At 42.9% G+C, this 17647-nt stretch overlaps 1 protein-coding gene across 1 annotated transcript; it reads left to right on the top strand.

The window, feature by feature from the left end:
• The first annotated feature begins 218 nt into the window (after positions 1–218).
• On the top strand, positions 219–15697 carry LOC117271672 (cyclic AMP-responsive element-binding protein 3-like protein 3-B). The gene is made up of 10 exons (XM_033649999.2): positions 219–385; positions 655–753; positions 2050–2323; positions 3007–3137; positions 5014–5124; positions 5378–5484; positions 9348–9416; positions 14484–14568; positions 14895–14988; positions 15078–15697. Exons 1-10 carry the CDS (start codon positions 365–367, stop codon positions 15188–15190), a joined length of 1104 nt encoding a protein of 367 aa, XP_033505890.2. The 5' UTR covers positions 219–364; the 3' UTR covers positions 15191–15697.
• The last annotated feature ends 1950 nt before the right edge of the window (positions 15698–17647 follow it).

The raw sequence follows: 17647 nt of genomic DNA, 5'->3' as shown, positions 1-17647 counted from the left end.
GACAGTGACAGATGAAGTTAGACGTGTGACTCCCTCCACATTCTGCCTTAAAAATATCTCTAAATCACCCCTGCCCAACAAAAAAAATGAATATGAAACCACACAGGGAATCAATCCTGTCAGCGTCTTCCTTTTGTGCTGATTGGCTCTCTCAGCTTCCTGCTAAACACGTGATTGGACGGTGATCAGCTGGGTTTGGGGAATACACTTGTGTGAAATGGCCTTTCAACTTTGTCTCTTGCGACAGACTCAGACATTCTCCAGACGTCGGAGTCACAGAGAGGAATGTATTGACCTGCTTGTTTTTACTTCTGCTGGATAGTTTCACTGTAATTTCATCAGCTGCTGCTTTAATGTTGGAATTATGACACTGAATACAAACACGGTAAGATACGTTTGTAGTCAGATCACTGGGTGCAACTACAGGTCTGTGTGTAAGAGAATGAGTCAGACTGAGTGGGTAAAGGTGTATTGATTCCAGGAGTTTTTGTGAAAGGCAAATGTGGGATTGAGCAACCTGAGTTTGCAACACCTCAAGTGAAGTCAAAGTCATATTATTAAAAGCAGGCACACAGGCTGGCAACACGGCTTTTCCTCTGAGAATAAGAGGAACACCTCCACTTTAAACCCATCGCTCACAGTTCTTCATTTCAGGTGCATGGTGGGATGGACCTCATCGACCTCCTTCTCAGGAACACAGATGAAACCACCGGTTGCCACAACAACCAACCATGGACCACAACAATTCATGAAGTGAGTACAGCGGCCATTCTGCACTGTTGGCTCCTGAGCAGAGTCACTCAGGGGACAGTGGGATCACAACCACAAATCTCATTATGAAAATCTGAGGGCGAGCTGCATTTTCAACGAGGGTGATGTGATACTGGACTGAATCATGACATATGTAGGAGCTCATTCAGTTTCATTGTTTATGAATGCAACAGTGACTGACAGCAATGAGGCAAAGAGTCACGAGAAAAAATGGTGGCCCCAAGGGGGGGACCAAGGGGGGCCATGGCCACTCTAGCCCCTTTTACACTGCCTCCTTAAGGCAGGAATTCGCGCCATTATGCCATCTCTCTGTTCTATATAAACCAGTGGATCCCACCTGGTCCCGCCACGGGGTCCAGATCTGTCTTGCTTTCAAGCCAGTATTGGAGGTAGTAACAGCGCCGAAATGAGGTCTGTATAAAAGTGACAGCCAGCAGGACATGTTTGTTATGTGTGCAACCCACCGCAGGACATTTTAAAAGTAGCTGATAGCAGTTAGCAGCTGCACACAGCTTGCAGAAAGACTCCCGCACGCTATCTTACTTGCAAAAATAATGATTTTAATGCCATGGCGTGATGGTTCTGCTCATACCTCTTCGATGCACCTGTTTGGAAATAGATGTGTAAAGTATTCCTTTGTTCAGCAGTTAGCAGCTAACTCAAAGACAGATAACAGCAGCTGAAAATGTCCACAAATTGGGAAAACAATGAGGTCTGGTAGCTCCTTGCCCTCAGAGCAGAGAAAAAGATCAGCCACCATATAACAGGAACAGCACTTTATTGTTATTGCCATGTTATGCCATTGTTATTGTTTATAAAGCGCTGCTGATGCATACGTTTCAAGGCACACTAGAGGCTGAGGCTGTTGTGTTACATGTCACACCAATCACGCCTCTTTTGCTTCTGCGCTTCCGGCATGCTGTCTAAAATCATGCACTGGAGCAGCATGATGCTGCCATTGTTTGGTTGTGTGTAAAAATACAAAGGCCGCATAGAGAGGGAACTTCTTCTTGTGTCCCTATAGCCTGATCTCTGTGTAAAAAGGGCTCCTGATACATTTGCTGTAGATTTAGAAGGCAACAGTGACATCAACAAGGGTAAAACAGGCCTAACTAAATGTAAAGACAGGACAGGAAAGTCAGACAGGAATCGAAAGTCTGGTGTATTGATGTTCTTGTCTGTGTTTGTGTGTGCTGATGTGACTCATTAAGCCGATCTAACCAGCAGCAGTGGTGGTGTCATGGGATGATGCATACATACATTCCTCCTCCTCCTCAGACTCAGAGCCCTGAGGGAAGTTCTGCTGATGACTTCCTGGACGCCCTGCTGGGTGGGAGCGACTCCTCCTCCGTTCCAGCATCCCCCCTGTGGTCACCCTGCACCACTGATAGCGGCATCAACGAGGACACCCCGTCAGATCACAGAGACAGTCTTCACCCACCCTTCTGCACAGCTTTTCCAGCCTTCAACACACAGCCTTTCCCTCAGCCTTTACCTCCAGAGAACCAGGCACCACCAAATGAAAAAACGTCTGACGTTTTCATTGAGCTAGGTAAGACAGGATTTATTGGGAAAGGGAAAAGGGAAATTAGGATATGAAATACTGGCATTTCATATTGGTAAAAAATATCTGTGACAAGCACAACTACAGAGTGAGCTGTGAACAGTGAATAGTTTCAATAGAGAGAACAAAGATGCGCAAAAACTAGATGAACATCGTGAGCCAGGTCAAAATCCAAGACCTTGTTGTGAGTTTTATCCATTTGTGCTTCCTGTCTCAGCACAATGAGACAAACTGACTGACTGCCTCTGACTGACTGTCTGAGCCTTTAGACAATTAAGGACTCTTTCAGGGAGCAAATAATTTGTTTTTCCTATTTCTGAATATTTTCAAAGAATAAAAGGTGCAATTAATCACGTGAGGAAAATGTCTTTTGAGGGTGGCTTTTGAATAATGGTCCCCTTTCACACTGCTGATTATTCACCCCCTCAGTGTTGAAAATACTTTGAAATTGAATGAGCAAACCAAATTTGCAACCACACAAAGATTATCAAACACAGAGAAAAATGTGACATGTATTTTGTCGTGTCTTGTAAAGAACAGCGGGGCACAGCAGTCACAGAGGTCCACTCCAAGACAAAGGCAACAACCTAAATATTTTGTGTTTTGCTTGAATGGCATATGTGGGCAATTTTGAGAATCATTGCCTGCTGTTTCACCGGTTCAATCTGCAGGCTGCGAGTCGGATGACCTCCAAGAGCAATTTGGCATTGCACACTACCTCACTACGAGCCAAACCTCCCCTCTGTCCTCCAGTCAGACTCTCACAGTTAAGGACCTGCTGCTTTCCAGCCCCGGGCAGAGTGTAAGTGGAGAAGAGCTGAATACTTCTATTAAAGATTAGAATTTTGACAAACTTTCAACATAAGGGGGCATTAAAGGAGCACTTCACCCTTCAAATGACAATTTGTATATCAATCACTTAGCCCATGTTATGTTGAATTCAAGAATAAAATTTAGTTTTTCTCACATGCCTCCGCAGTGAACGAAGAATCCAAAACTGGAGAAAATTGTTGATGAATTGAAGTCATAGGGGTCCACGGTTAACAACAGTAAAACTAAATCAAAACATCTGTTTTCAAGCTCTCAAACAACTTGTACAGTATCATCCAAGACTCATTTATCCAGTCATTCAGCTCAGTACCTCCAAAACCAACCAACTCACTCCGAAGTCATCAAAATCCAGTGCTTGCAGCATCAGACACTGACAAAAAAGCTGTCCTTTAAAATCGACATGATACGCGGCCTGTCGCCATTATATTTTAATGGTGCTTGGTGGCATCAGGGGGAAACGTGATGGGACAAGAATTAAAGTCCAACAAACACCAACTTTCACCCAGGAGAGCGGTGTTCGCGTCCCAGGAGATTCCAAAGCCAAACCCTGTTCATCTTTCCTAAACCTAACCACGTGCTTTCGTTGTTGGAGGAAAAAACATCAATTTACGTTGTTGAACTGACGTAGTGCATTTATTTTGAAAGAGACTGTATATGAACGGTAAATTTCCTGTGAAAAGAGAAGTGTATTTTGAAAGAAGACAATGAATGTAACAGGCAGAATTTGACATGGCGTCCCAGAGCGTCAACAGCCAACACACCCAGGGCATCAAACACTGACCAAAAAAACCCCCGTCCTTTAACGTGAGCATGATACGCGGCTGGTCAGTGGTGTCGAATGAAAGAATGAATGAAAGCTAAGGCAGCAAGAGTCCAAATGGGGTGGACGGGAGGGGTGGTGGATGGGACCAACAAACACCAACTTTCGTCCGGGAGAGTGGTATTTGCGTATCGTAAGATTATAAAGCCTAACCCTGTTCTTTTTTCCAAAACCCAACCATGTGCATTAGTTGTTGGGGAAAAACAAATGTCAACTTGTACGGTTGTAGTGCTTTTATTTTGAAAGAGACTGAAGACAATGCATGTAACAGGCAGAACTTGACACAGTGTCCCAGAACGTTAATAACCAACACACCCAGGGTACCTTTTCACATCGTACCTGGATGTGGAAAGTCCATGACCAAACGTCAATATGTAACAAGGTCGGAGTGAGAATGTGTTGCAACAAACACACAGCCTCTCCAACAAGGCAGTGAACTACATACTTATCGATTCTGTCTTCAAAGCCAGACTCCATTGACAAAAACAGCAATTTGACCATGTTGAACACAGGAGCTGCTGGTGTAGCGCAGCCTCACTCAGTTTGTTTGTTTGTGTTCTTGTGTGACTTTGGTGAATGTGAGCTAACCCTTTAAAACATCAAAGTCACATAATAACACACACAACAAAAGAAACAAATGAGGCAGCAGAACACCAGCAGCTCCTGTTCAGTCGGGTAAAATTACTGTTTTTGTCAATGGAGTCTGGCTTTGAAGAGAGCACTGGTAAGTTTCACTTTTCATTTAGTTCCCTGTTGGAGAGGACTGTATGTTTGGGAAGTACTGAGCACAAGACTCAATAAAAGAGACTTGGATTCTACTTGTTGGATTGGATGTTTAGATACAGTCTTGCTGTTGACTATGACTACAATTCATCAAGAATTTTCTCCAGTTTTGACAAGAGACATTTTTGTGGTGGCCTGTCCCCATGTGACAGCAAGAGAGCACCATTTGCACCAAATAATCAGAATTTTATGACCTGCTCAGAGAGTCAGTTTAACTGGAATATTCTGTCCATCTGGTTCACAGGCACAGCGGATCCCCCAGCATTCCCTGCAGGAGCTTGTACTTAATGAGGATGAGAAGAAGCTTCTGGCCAAAGAAGGGGTGATCTTACCCAGCAAACTGCCATTGTCCAAGGTACATGAGCAAGACACACGCTTACACATATGTAGGGCAGATGTCTGCACACACACACACACTCACCATACACATTCACTGCCTTCTCTCTCTCTCTGGCACACACATGCATGCATCAAAATCTAAATCTGTATCCCCAGTTTCACAGCCTCTGCCAGTTGCCCCCCCTCCAACCCAGTTTCCCCTCACTTACCCTTTTCTTCTTCATTTTCTCTTGTCCCTATCCTCCCATGTGTTTCATCACCCTGACAAGTTTGAAGACAGGGTTTTGAAGAAGATCCGGCGGAAAATCCGCAACAAGCACTCGGCTCAAGAAAGCCGGAAGAAGAAGAGGGAATATGTTGATAGTCTGGAGGGAAGGTAGGAGCCGGCTGCGCTCAGCGTCCTCACACAACAAAACATAATCTCTGCACTGGCCTAGAAAATTAAACTTTTAACACTAAACTTGTAACACTTTACTTGAAGGTATCTACATAAGGGTGACATGACACTGTCATAACTATGACATGATACTGTCATGAACTTGTCATAAACATTATGTACATGTCATAAACGTTTATGACTGCTGTCATTAAGTGTCATTCGGTTTTTGTAATGACAAGTTGACATTGTTTGGGTTGACTTAACATGACATTAATTAAAGTGACATTACCAGAAGATGTCTTTGTCATGACAAGTTGACATTAAATTTGTTTGGGATGTCCTTATTATGACAACTTGACATTAACCAGGATGATGTCTTTGTCATAACAATAATAATCATTATGTCAACTTGTCATAAACACAAAAAGAGGTGCATTTCTTGTTAATGTCAAGTTGTTATGACAAAGACATCTTCTGGTAATGTCATCCTGGTCAATGTCAAGTTGTCATTATAAGGACATCCCAAACAAATTTAATGTCAACTTGTCATGACAAAGACATCTTCTGGTAATGTCACTTTAATTAATGTCAAGTTGTCGTAATCAAGACAACCCAAACAATGTCAACTTGTCATTACAAAAACCGAATGACACTTAATGACAGTAGTCATGAACATTTATAACATGTACATAACATTTATGAAAAGTTCATGACCAGGTCATGTCATAGTTACGGCAATGTCATGTCACTCTTATGTAGATACCTTCAAATAAAGTGTTACCAAACCTTTATCTGCATTCGTTGTGATCTGAAGCTCTCCATAATGATACACTTAATTCACTTTAACAAACTTTTGCATGGATTGTGTGGTTACATTTTTAAAAAATCAGTTTTTACTATTTCATATCATTTTTGATGAAGTGGAGTTTATGAAAACTTTTTTCACTGATATCCGGTGTTTATAAAATCTTCCCTGGAATAAGCTCCTCAGGCTCACAGCAACAGAAGTGGTTTGTTTGGTAATGAAAAAAACAGAGAGCGGTGCAGCTGTCATGGTTGAGCAAACGAAGAGAGATCAGATACTAACAGAAACTCAAACTTTTTCAACAGAAAAAGGCTTCACAGAGCTGTACACAAAGTTAATTGATATCTGGAGAATTCAGCACCAAAACATCACAGAAATAACAAGGAGTTATCACCAATGCTCCCCAAAGCAAACCACAAGGACCCTGTAGAGTTTTACTTTAACTTTCCACTGATATTTCTAAAAACTGACATGTTCGACAGATGAAAAATGTCAATTACTACTACTAACACTCACACAAGCATCATATCGGGTTATTAAGATGGTAAATGAAAGTGCTATGGGAGTATGATGTGCTCAATACTTGTCCAGACATGTATACATGCTTGGTAACATATGTCCTCAGGCACATTGCTACACACCTTAGCATGCTAATGTTCCCTAATTGTTATTATCCTGATTGTAACGACAACATATTGTGGACTATGATCAGTTAGAACTAATAGAAGAAGATGATTCGGTCATGTTTGGTGTAACAAATCAAAGGCATTATACACTCATTGACCACTTTATTAGGTACACCTGTACAACTGCTAGTTAATGTATAAAGCTAATCATGTATAGACATGGTCAAAACGACGTGCTGAAGTTCAAACCGAGCATCAGAATGGGGAAGAAAGGTGATTTAAGTGACTTTGAACGTGGCGTGGTTGTTGGCGCCAGACGGGCTGGTCTGTCAGAAACTGCTGATCTACTGGGATTTTCACACACAACCATCTCTAGGGTTTACAGAGGATGGTCTGGAGAAGAGAAAATATCCAGTGAGCAGCAGTTCTCTGGGTGAAAATGCCTTGTTGATGCCAGAGGTCAGAGGAGAATGGCCAGACTGGTTCAAGATGATAGAAAGGCAACAGGAAGTCAAATAACCACTGGTTACAACCGAGGTCTGCAGAAGACCATCTCTGAACCAACAACACGTCCAACCTTGAAGCAGATGGGCTACAGCAGCAGAAGACCACACCAGAATTTGGTGTCAACAACATAAAAGCATGGATCCATCCTGCAGCAAGCAAACAGTTTTCTGACCTCAGTGAAGATGTTGTTTTTGAAAGGCTAAATACCAACAAATAAGGATTGAAGCAGACTATTTTGTTAGATAAAGAAAATATTTTTTAAAATAAATTTTGACTTTTGAACTGTACAACATTTATTGAAAACATTTGGATCATACGAGTCAGACACAATCCTACACAGGCACCACTGGAATCTAATTCTACAAAGAGTTTAATACTAATAATATTAGTGTAGCTTAATACGTATCTGCAATTGTGCAGGAATACCATGCTTAAACAGAATAAATGGACATGGAAAAAAAAGCTGCAAAGCATTTGAATGATAATTTAGGATCTGAATGTCTGTGTTATGGATGACATTCAAAGCCCTAATCCTACGATACATGTGAAAAAATAGGCAGCTAAGGACTGACATATAATCAGTGAACAGTCTCAGGATGTGATGGTTTTCCAGAACAATTAGAAAATGTTACATCAGTACAGCTGACAGCTTCCTTTGTCTGATCTGTGGTCAGCTGGACAGAAAACCCTGAATAGTGTGATCACCAGCAGGACAAAAGGGCCGCTGAGCTGCTGTGTGTGTGTTGTAGCTGGAGGGGGGGATTTAGCAGAAGTTGAAGACGCTGTGCAGATGCACCATCTCACAAAAGAGGGACAGGAGGCTTTACCAAGATGAAGCCCAGTTTAGTCCTCCTCCTCCTCCTCCTCCTCCTCTTCTACCTCCAGGGTCTGCAGAATGAGTCCTATCACACAGCCAGCCTTTGTCACCAAATTTGTTAATCCTGCCTGCCTCCCCCACGTTGGCTCTCCCTCCCCATCACTCCTCCGCAAACAATGCAGAGTGGAAAAGCTTGTAGTTGGATTTATACGGTGAAAGACTCCTTGAAAAGGGCAATGCAGCAATATTCCCACATGAAACTGTGTGTCAGATGCCTCTGGGTTTATTCATCAGCCTCTCAGTATTTGTTCAACTGCTTGATCTTACTGATGCTGAGCTTCACAGGACTGCACCACTGGACTCTAAAACTTGCCACCAGTGATTCATCTCAGAGTCATCTGAGACTGTGCGGAGGTGCCAGGACCCAAAGTTGGATCTGAACTCTGAGAGAGTAGAATAAAGTGAGAGTCCAAAGATGGACAAGCTGTGGCCAGCGTGTGGTAATCTATAAACCAACAAACCATGGTGTTTTCCACCTGAATCAATAAACATGAATTTTAATTAGATCTATACTTTGGGATCAGTTTGTATGTTTATATCCTCTGTCAAATATTAATGAAGATTGATTGTGTGCCAGGCCACAGAGTCACCAAACAAACTTTTGTGCATTCAACCAGACTTTTTTTTTTAAAAAAAACACCTATCTGATAGTTTGCTATCAACATCTCATTTAAACACAAGCTCCGTTGCCTCTGGACAACAAGTTTCGTGATGAGATTGTCACTCCCAGTGAGCAGAGTCAGCATTTGTTGATAATTAAGCCAGCTGCAAGCGGAGCGTATCAACATGGTATCATTATCAGTTGTAGTTCAGCCCAGTCAGAGGACCATAATGGAGCGTGACTCACAGTGACTAAAAGACAGCAGCGACAGCAGAAGAGGGGAGGTGGGGAGGGAGGGAGGATTCGCTGGATGACAGAATGGGGTGCGAGATAACACTCAGCAGACGGATATTGGCAGGGAGACAATACGACATCATAACACGGTTTTATACGATAGCCTTTATCAACGTTTCTCCTCTCTTTGTCTTCTGTCTCTTTCTGCAGGATGTCTGCATCTAGTGCTCACAACCTGAAGCTGCAGAGGAAGATCCAGCAGCTGGAGGAGACCAACAAGTGAGTCCCCAAATCAGTCGAGAAAATGGAAATGGAAAATGGCCATCAATTTCCCCAAACCCAAAATGACATCTTCAAAGGGTTTGTTTTGTTGGACCAACAGTCTAAAATCCAAATATCCTCCTGTGACCGTGTGCCCTCATACGAGGACATCACATTTTGGGTTTACTTGACCTTATACTTCATTCTTCTTAACTCAGACATGTTGTCCTTGTTCATGGACACTTTTCCGTGCCATCTAGTGGTAGTAAGAGCACAATACGTTAATCCATGTAAAAACAAGATGGCAGCCATCTTTGCCAAGTCAGTCTGCAGCTGATCCCGACACAAAAGTGGACAAGGTCCAAAACCTGATCACATGTAATGGTTGAAACTTGTTTATGTATAATTAATAATGTTGGTAGTTTGATACGGCAACAAATTTGACCAATTTTAGCAACAGTAACAAGCTAAAGGCTAGTTGACATTACACGATTTCCACCCTGATTTTGCGTCGCAGAGACTATTGTAACCTTTTGAGTGTTCATACCTTGCGATGTTTGTTTCTGTCAGAGGGAGTCTTGCCAACTGCGTCACGACCTGTGTGTGCACACCACAAGATTTCTCCACCGAGCCCTCGCCGACAGAGCCCCAGATAACGCGGTGACATCACCAAACTACGTTTTTTAACTTGGAGACGACACATCGTAAAGGCATGGATATTCTCCCCAGTGTTGAATCAGATCTGCCTCCAGGGCCTGGGTCCAAACACAACGCACTCCCCCGATCCTGTGGACGCGCCATTGTTGTCGTTGCTTGCCGGCTTGTCAATGTTGCCAGATCTTGGGAGAGAAACAAGCAACCAGGGCTATGGAAACAAGCCCAAAAGAAGCAACTATCATGCGTTTAAATAACTTATTAGACGGATATATATAGAGGAAGGTGACATTTAGAGAGCAAGCCCAAACAAGCAACTCCACTTTAGAAACAAGCCCAAAGTCTTGGCTAATAAACGCACCTGGCAAGTGGCAACCCTGCAGCTTGTCCTCCTCACATTTCTTCTGTCCTCCTGCGTGCTGACGTAGGACGTGTCCCGCCTCTCATTGGCTGATGCTCTCTGTCAGACGTGTCACACTTCTCCAGTTTTCTAGCATGCCAGATATCCAGTCCCAGTCGCAGACGAGGGGGCGACTTGCTCGTCCCACACATGAGGACTCGTCGTGGCAGACTATCTGCCGACTCACCTCTCTATGTCAAAACCGTGGTAAAAACCGTGTAATGCTAACTAGGCTTAAGACACTACTAGTAAGGAGGTACTCGTTTGAAGACATTAAGACTTTATTATCGTCTCGTTTGAGGACATTGGAACTTTATTATCACTGGCAGTGTTTCGTTTTTTATACGTATTGGGTCCTCAAATAGCTAGGAGAAATTAAAAATGCATACCAAACAAAGGTTCAGTCTCAGGAGGATATTTTCAATTTACAGTGATTTAAATAGCATGGCAAGAGTTATTCAGCCTGTTCTAATTCCTACAACATCAAATACCAATGCCTTGGACACCCTTAAAGTATCTATGTGACACACAGCTGAAACACATTGTGACTTGTGGTTAATGTTGTGAAACGGTCATGGTTAGGCTTAGGCAACATAACTACTCGGTAAGGTTTAGAAAAAGGATAATGTAACGTAATGTGACATAAATACATCATATGAGTGATGTCAGATCATGATGAGCGTATGTAAATTGCGTAATGTGATGTTTAAACAACACTGACTCTTGGTTTAACACGGGACACAAACTGTGGTCTCCTGGGTGAAAGTCCGGTTTGTGTGACCCATTCGCCCCTCCAACCTCCCGCCATGCCTTTGACATCGATATCATCCACTGAAGGCTGTTACAGAGCAACAGTGTTTGATGCTCTACAAATGAGAACGGGCTGAATTTGAGAGGCTGGAACTATTTACTGTTGTCATTATTCTTTAGTGACTTAAACAAATATTTTGCCATCTAAAAATGATAAACTACCACTGTCAGATTGTGTCAGCTGTAGCTTATCAATTAATTAAAGACCCTGTAAAAGGGGTCAAACACGTGCTCTTGATGGTTACATGCATAATATGGAGCTAAAAGACTGAAGGTTAAAGCGAAGGCAAAACATCCATACTGACTTGACATTTCTCTACATTGAAATACACATGAAAAATTCAACAGCAATGTCTCTTGGGCCGCAGTAGCTCAGCCCATAGGGACGCGAGTTGGGAACCAGAGGGTTGCCGGCTCAAGTCTCTGTCTGGACCAAATATGGAGTGTGAAGTGGTAGCTGGAGAGGTGCCAGTTCACCTCCTGGGCATTGCAGAGATGCCCTTGAGCAAGGTATCATGACCCAGTTACTCAAGATAATCTACCGACCTAGTTGTGAGCAGTTTCATGTAGGAACTATTTTCTTTCTCTTTAAAACCACACCCACCAACCAAATCACTGCTCAGAAGGACGTGTTTACCAGAGATGGGGACTCGAGTCATTGTGACTTGGACTCGAGTCGACTCGAGTTGCTGTTTTGATGACTTGTGACTTGACTTGACAAAAAATAAAATACTTGAGACTTGACTCGGACTTGGAAGTTAAAGACTCAGGACTTGACTTGACTTGAGACACGATGACTTGAATGACTTGAGTGTTATTCACATCATGTTTTTGGTTAGAATATAAAATTAATAAATTAATTTAAAAAATAATGTCGATTACCCGGTAGGAGCGCAGGCTGAGAATGGCGTTGTCATGATTGGATCACTACCCTGTCAATCAGTCATGCCCTCTCTACCTACCTTACGTGTTTATTAGAGAAACAGGCCCTCTTATATCAGATAGGCATCAACATGTCAGCGGGAGGGGTACCCAGAGTCATCATCTTTGGCTTTCGGAATTACCATTATTACGGCAAAAGACGAACAGCGCAGTGCAAGACATGCGGCATAAACATCTCGGACAGCCAGGCAACAACTTCAAACTTTGTTCGTCATTTGAAGAGCCATTCTGCCCAGTAAGTGCTTGTCAAATAGCTAATATTATCTGGTTAGTCGGTAGTTACCTAACGTTAGCTTGATACAATACTGGGGTGGGGTGGGGGGGTGGGTCGGTTTGGTGGAACTTGTTTTTTAATTTATTTGCTAACATTAACCCCAGAAAACGAGAGCGAACATTCCGACCGGTTCATAACAAGACCGGCTGTACATTTTATGAACGAGCAACACAGGGTTAAATGAGCTAAATGGGTGATTTTGGCCGCTGCCTTGGTTAGTGTGTGTGTGTGTGTGTGTGTGTGTGCGCACGCGCATGCATGGGGGTCGTCCCTGCAAAGTAAACATTGCAGCGATGAAGTCAGCGTTTACTGACAGTTACTTATATCTTGTCTTTTCACTTTATTAAGATCAGATTCTGCAGGTAAAAACACAATAATAAGGTGACTTGACTTGGACTTGACTTGACCCATTACAGGACTTGACTTGACTTGACATAACCTGTGACTTGACTTGACTTGACTTGCCCAAGAAAAAATGACTTGGGACTTACTTGAGACTTGAAGGTTCAGACTTGAGACTTACTTGAGACTTGCTCATGTGTGACTTGGTCCCATCTCTGGTGTTTACATTTACTGCTAGCTCACCTAGCACTGTGGAGCTAGTTAAGACTGCAGCTCAACTGAGGAAGACACCATTAATGTTTACATCTCATGCTGTCATGAGTAGATGCATGCTTCCTTCTGTGCAGTGATACGGTTGGTGGGTGAAGTTCAGTAGAAAGAAAATAGCTCCTACATGAAACTGCTCACAACAAGGTCTGTGGATTATCTTGAGTAACTGGGTCATGATTTCTGGAAAGAGACAATGCTGTTGAGTTTTTCAAATTTATTTTTGGGGCTCTAAGCACCACAAATCGAGTGCCAACTAGCTCCATTATATTCGAGAGAAGGCCGACATCTCTACAGCTGATATCTCCAACACTCTGGAACTCACACCTTCCACGTGCCCTTCATGGTGGCATAGATACAGCCAATAGAGGTCAAAACGAGGTCCCAGTGGCGGAGGCTATATTTTCCCCTTTAACAGAGGCAGCATTGAAGACGGAAATATTCTGTGTGGCCAATAAATACATTGCGACATGTGGGTAGATAATTGTTTTCACTATATTACTGATTTGTTCCCTTCTACCACTTTTTAAATGTCTTCGTCGTATCCCACGGTCTTATCTTGCTTAAACTATGCTCCACTGCCCACATGATCTCTGGTGGTACCACTCCATTTCATCTGTATCCATGAGCTTTCAGATAACACGCACAAATACAGACGAAATGAACGCAGAGTGTAAACAGAGGGCTCTATCTCTGTCTGTATACATATCTAACATTGAGCAGGAATGAGTCCTAGAGGAAAAATGTGTATTTTGATTTGAGGGTGAACTGTCCCTTTAAGCTCTAGAGCCAGCTGCTGCAGAAAAAAAAAACAATTCCACAAGCATCCATCAATCCTCACAGTGTCATGAACTCAATTTTGGGCCTAATCTCAAACACAATAATTAAGTGGAGCCTTGGATATTTTAATGTCTCAGTTTCTCTTTTAATTTTCCATTTCATCTCACTCTATATTTGGTTTTCATGTGGCTAAATTGTTGGTATGAGTTTGTATTTTCTGCCTTAGCTGTGTGTTGGAGTACGTCTGTCTGTGTCCCATTGATCCTCATTGATTTTGTCCCGGCCCGTCCCTCTGTGGGTGCTGACAACCTTGTTACTTTCCAGTAAGTTTAAAATCAGGACTGAGGAAGCTCAGTGTTAAATCACCAGGACACAAAGCCCATCCAGTTTTAACACTTCACACAGTGTTCTCAGACTTTGCTTCCTCTTCTATCTCATTATTCTGCCTTTTTTCCTGATGCTGGCAGAGCGATGAATTGAAACAGACCGTGGGAGGAGGCTGTGTGCCTGCACCTCCCTGCCACGTGTCTGCACCTCTTTTTGGTGCTTTAGTTGCCACTGATCACAGACGCTGAAACAATGGTGCCTATATTTCATGTCTGTATTTGTGTTGCAGAGATTTGCTGGAGCAGCTAAGCCGGCTACAGGCCCTCCTTCCAAACAGCCCCAGTAAAACAACACACAGAGGGACCTGCATCTTGGTGAGATGTATAACACATTACATTGATTCACACCACTGAACTCAGACAGCATAATCTGCAACAGCTAAATAATATATACATAGCATACACAGTATATACACACCACAGCGCCTGAGCACATCATTAAACCACTGCCTGTGCTCCACTGTTTACTAACGCTGTGATTTCCTTCAAGATTATAATCAAAAATGTTGCGCTCATCTTTTATGCGAATTGTATGAACGTAACTCAATTTCTTCTTTCCCCTGTGCTCTCTGTAATTTCCCTCTGGCCTCTGTCGTCTGTGCCTGGCCTGTTTCGCTCCCACTGTCTTTGTTCGTTTCCAGGTTTTGCTCCTCTCCTTCTCTCTGCTCATTTCCTCAAATCTTCAGCCAGACCCCTACAGCCAGCCCAGCCAGGGAGACTACACACAGAGCAAAGGTGTGTACTCACACTCACACTTTCTCTCTCTGTAACACAGACACAAGCACACACTCACACTTCTCCTCCACCACATCTCTGCCCCTCAGTGCCTTCCCGCTCCCTGCAGACGATAGATGAAGTGCGAGACGTCCCTCCTGCCCCTCTCTTCTCTGTCTCCAGGGGCTTTGAAGCACTGTACAGGCTGATGGAGAAGCTCTGACCCTGGACAGATTTCCCCATGGTTGATTTCCCATCCTCTCAGCACCAGGATCACAGGCACCGGGACCATCACTGATCTCCTTGGGACCCCCAGGAGGAAAGATGTAGCAAAGGAAAGCGGGCTTGCTTGCAACTGCAGCATGGCAGTGAGCAGTTTAATTGCTTTTCAGCATCTGTTTTCTCACCGCAGAGACTGAGTGAGGCGTTATAGTATAGTATAGTATTTCAAAGATTTAAGGTCTGTGAGGAGGTCATCAAAACAGATGTAATTTTTCATTTTGCTTTGGAAAACAGAGCCCCAGGGACCTGGTGGAGCATGTATTATATACCGTATACACTACTGCAAGATGCATGATCTGCAAAACACTACAAATGTACATTCACTGCTGTATTTTATTTACTTTTGATGTATATGTTGAAAACCTTTTTCCAGAATGATTTGCATTTTGTAACAGTTGAGTGCAACGCTGACAAAGCACAAGTGAATTAAAGTGTTTACTCCAGTGAATTTTGGAAGCGCCTGAAGGGATTTGTTTCTTTCAGTAGCGCCATGTGTCCAGTCTGGAACAGATTTGCATCCCACAAGTAATAAGGCAACATGTGAGAAAATAAATTTGGTCCCCAAAAATAATTATCAGCAAAAGAGGCCGGATGACTTATCATTTCATTAAAAAATATCATAATAAGCTTCACTTTCATGCCAGCTGTCAATGTGGGAAAGTGGGCTTTAGTTTTTAAACTAGTAGGTATATCTCAGTTTTAGAGCAAAAGTCTTTGTGGTTATTATATTTGTGGAAATATAATTTTTGGAGGGTCATGTCTCTGTTTGGAGTGTCTCTCTCAAGTGGGGTCAAAGAGAAATGTTGCAAAACTTGGGGTCATTTAAAGTGGAAAAAGACAAGTTTTGCTTTAACTTAAAATTATGAAGTAAATGTTAACTACACAATGTAGTAGCTAAAGAATGATGACAAAGTCTAAGGGCAGCTGTGAAACTGAGCCTACTTTTGGGAGCCCTTCTGTGTAGAGTTTGCATGTTCTGGCTGTGTCAGCGTGGGTTTTCTCCGGGTACTCCGGCTTCCTCCCCAGTTCAAAGAAATGCAGGTTAATTGGTGACTCTAAATTGTCCGTAGGTGTGAATGTGAGCGTGAATGGTTGTCCGTCTCTATGTGTCAGCCTTGTGATAGTCTGGTGACCTGTCCAGGGTGTACCCCGCCTCTCGCCCAATGTCAGCTGGAATAGGCTCCAGCTCCACTGCGACCCTCAAGAGGATAAGCAGTTATGGAGAATGAATGAATCACATAATGTAATGGTTGTAGAATAATGACACCATCAGCATTTAGATTGGTTCCCTGTAAGCCTCGCTTTCATAGTGCAGCTCTGTCTGCCACAAGCAGCAACTGCCAGGGATGAAAAATGAAGCCAACATGGAAGTGCAAAAAAAAAAAAAAAAAAATTGCTGCTCTTCAAATGACCACTTGAGACTCCATAGGCAAGTTAATCCCCATCAACCTCCATGTTAAAATACCCAAATTTACAGCAGAATTAAACATGCTTACAGCCTGGTACAAAAAATGGATTTGGCTTTTATAGCTAATTCCCTCTTCATGATGACTGTATGGGGAGTATATTTTCATATTACTCACCCATTTAGAGGTTATAAGCCTACAGAATTAGTTGCTACCACACTCAGCGATAACAGTGGTTAAGTGACAAAACCATGACATGACCCAGGTCCATGGATTATTGGCCTAGCCATAGCTGTAGCTATTTCAGTGTGTTTTTACTTCATGAAAGTTGTCATGTTTTGGTCATCTAAAAGTCCCTCCTAAGAGATGGATGTTCCGCTTTTCCGTACATTCTGTTGTCATGGTTTAATCTCGTTTTTGCCTAGCCAAAATTAACGTCAGTATTACCATGCTAACCAAACTAACAGCTAGCTGTTAGCTCTCTTAGTGACAGCTTACCGGCTCCAAACCGTAGTTGAGAACATGCTGGCTTATTAACATTCATTTCAGCTTGGCTTATTATTAGTAGCTAACTTCTGGCGGTCCGGACCACTCTGCAGAAGGAAGGATGGCAAGGCTAACAATGACATTATTGCAGTCCTCACTGCAAGACAACAAACATGGCCTTCTCTTGAGGGTGAGCAGTAGCCCTGAGCTTATCTAGACGCTTCATTCTGCTGACTAGCATAACTCTTCGCTGCCTGCCGTCTTAACTGTGACATCGAGAGAGCTCCCAGCAAGCATTTTTTGGTTTAAAAAACGTCTAATAGCCATCTACATGAAGACCTGACGTCTAGGCTAAATCACGGCTGAATTTGGGCTGTCAGTGAAAATTTGGTAGACGTCTAACCATAGCCAAAGTGTAGACGTCATCAATTATACGGCTATGTAGAGACCATGTCCAAAAAATGGAGATAAACATATTTTAATTACTGTTGACTCTCCATACGTGA

Source organism: Epinephelus lanceolatus, chromosome 12 (genome assembly GCF_041903045.1).
Source record: "Epinephelus lanceolatus isolate andai-2023 chromosome 12, ASM4190304v1, whole genome shotgun sequence".
Taxonomy (NCBI): domain Eukaryota; kingdom Metazoa; phylum Chordata; class Actinopteri; order Perciformes; family Serranidae; genus Epinephelus; species Epinephelus lanceolatus.
This window is presented reverse-complemented; position numbering and strand designations above follow the sequence as displayed.